The following is a 1954-nucleotide window of genomic DNA, read 5'->3' as shown; positions in this document are numbered from 1 at the left end:
ACCCTCTACTTCAAGTCCCTGTTTCGCGAGGATCTCTACAGAAACCCAACCACATCGCTCTAGGACGCTATCGCGAGGTCGAACAACTTCATCTGAATGGAAGAAGACACAACAGCGATACTCAAGAAACTGAACACAGCCGCTAAACCGGCGACTGCTCCAAAAGCTCCTGAGGCACGCCAAGAACCTCGACACCACGCCTCAGGTAACAAGCCTAACCAGCCAAAGAGCTTCGTATATATGGTCGAAGACAAAAATCCGTCCCCGGGATCAACTATCGTCGTACGCGAGAAAGGTTGGAACGTCTGGGAGAACGACGAGAGGCCGCAATCCTCTTCGGTACCTTCGATTTCGAGTCCTGGCCCGGCCGAGCCAAACCTATGGTGCAGCTTCCATAAGTCCAAGGCGCACGACACGAGGAACTGCAGGCATCTGGTCGATGCCCTCTTCTCATCCTACGAAAACGGAACAGCCAACGTTCCTAAGCCCAGGCCAAACAACACCAAGAGCTGGAGCAAGAAAAAAGAAAAGAAAGCTCAGAAGAATCAAGATAAGTCTGGAACTCGACCAAAGCGCACAGAGGATGACAAGCCAGAAGAGCGAGACGAAGACGAGGGCGAAGCACAAGTCGAAGAAGAGCAACCTCGTAATCGTCGACGTGTCCAAGTCATCCTCGCATGACCAAGTCCATCCTCAGATGAAGAATAGGAAAAACAGGTCCACGACTCGCATGAGTACTCCAACAAGCGATCAAATGAGGACGTCAGACCAGAAGGATCAAACGACTTGAGGAACAAGCTCAGGCGAAAGTCGCAGACAACCGATCGCGTCCACGACTTTAACGACGATCTCTGCTCAATCATTGAAGAGTACAAGGCCAAAAAGGTCGAGGACTCCAGTGCTCGATCCTATCTCAGGCCCCGAGTCATCGATCTTCGCGATCAGCTCATCTCAAAATCAGAAGATCTCAGGATCAAGCTCAGTCGACCTAAACCTTCAGACATACGACGAAAGCTCTAGGAAGCGAATTCCAAAAATGACGACAAACACGAACCCATTGTCGAGGACTCGCCAAGCGACTTGAGAACTCAACTAAGAAACAAACGGATCGTCGAGCCGAATTTCTTAAACGTAATTATGGGTGGCTCACCTCCTTGCGGCGATTCGCTCCGGTCAGTAAAGGACCATCGACGGCAGGCAATAACCTCGAAGAAATGGCCATCGAAACCTGAGAATGATTCCTCAATCACTTTCTCACCTAACGATGCCATCGGCGTCCACCTACCTCATAACGACCCCCTACTCGTCGAAGTAGGAATCGCGAAGTGTGACGTCATTAAAGTTCTGATCGATACTGGCAGTTCGGCTGATCTGATCTTTCGAGATACGCTTGATAAGATGGGAGTCGACTTGCGTGACATGAAAACGTCGTCCCGCTCCCTCACGGGATTCAACGGAGCTTCTGAGATGATAATCGGGACAATCAAACTCCCAGTCTATGCATGCGGTGTGACACGCACAGTCAAGTTCTCCGTCATCCGAACAAAGGCTCCTTATAACGCGATCCTCGGGACCCCCTGGTTACATTCGGTCAAGGCAGTATCCACGACGTACCATCAGTGCGTGAAGTTTCCAGGACTGAACGGCCAGGTGTAGACACTTCGCGGAGAGCAGCAGGCTGCTCGTGATCTACTAATTGCAACGGTGAAGATGCAATAATCGACTCTCCGCATCAATGTAGTAGCAAAGCAAATCCAACCTCAAAGAGACGAGATCCTAGAAGTCGCGATAGACGACTCTGACAAAAGAAAAGTAGTCCGAGTCGGCGCCTTACTCTCCGAAGAGATGCAACAGGCAATCATCGACTTCCTGAGGAAGAACACATCAACATTCGCTTGGACATCATCGGATATGAAATGAATAAATCCCGCCATCACGTCCCACGAGTTGAATG

General features: G+C 50.4%; 1 protein-coding gene across 1 annotated transcript; it reads left to right on the top strand.

Moving 5' to 3' along the window:
* Positions 1–1137: 1137 nt before the first annotated feature.
* On the top strand, positions 1138–1656 carry LOC106417382. Its single transcript, XM_013858193.1, has one exon. It carries the CDS (start codon positions 1138–1140, stop codon positions 1654–1656), a length of 519 nt encoding a protein of 172 aa, XP_013713647.1.
* Positions 1657–1954: the final 298 nt, after the last annotated feature.

This window comes from Brassica napus, chromosome C9 (assembly GCF_020379485.1).
Source record: "Brassica napus cultivar Da-Ae chromosome C9, Da-Ae, whole genome shotgun sequence".
In the NCBI taxonomy this organism is placed as follows: domain Eukaryota; kingdom Viridiplantae; phylum Streptophyta; class Magnoliopsida; order Brassicales; family Brassicaceae; genus Brassica; species Brassica napus.
The sequence above is the reverse complement of the archived record's forward strand: the minus strand, read 5'-3'. Positions and strand labels throughout refer to the sequence as shown.

What these genes read in the sequence shown, in the direction of transcription:
- LOC106417382 (XM_013858193.1), top strand. Translation starts at nt 1,138, where the DNA reads ATGGGTGGCTCACCTCCTTGCGGCGATTCGCTCCGGTCAGTAAAGGAC.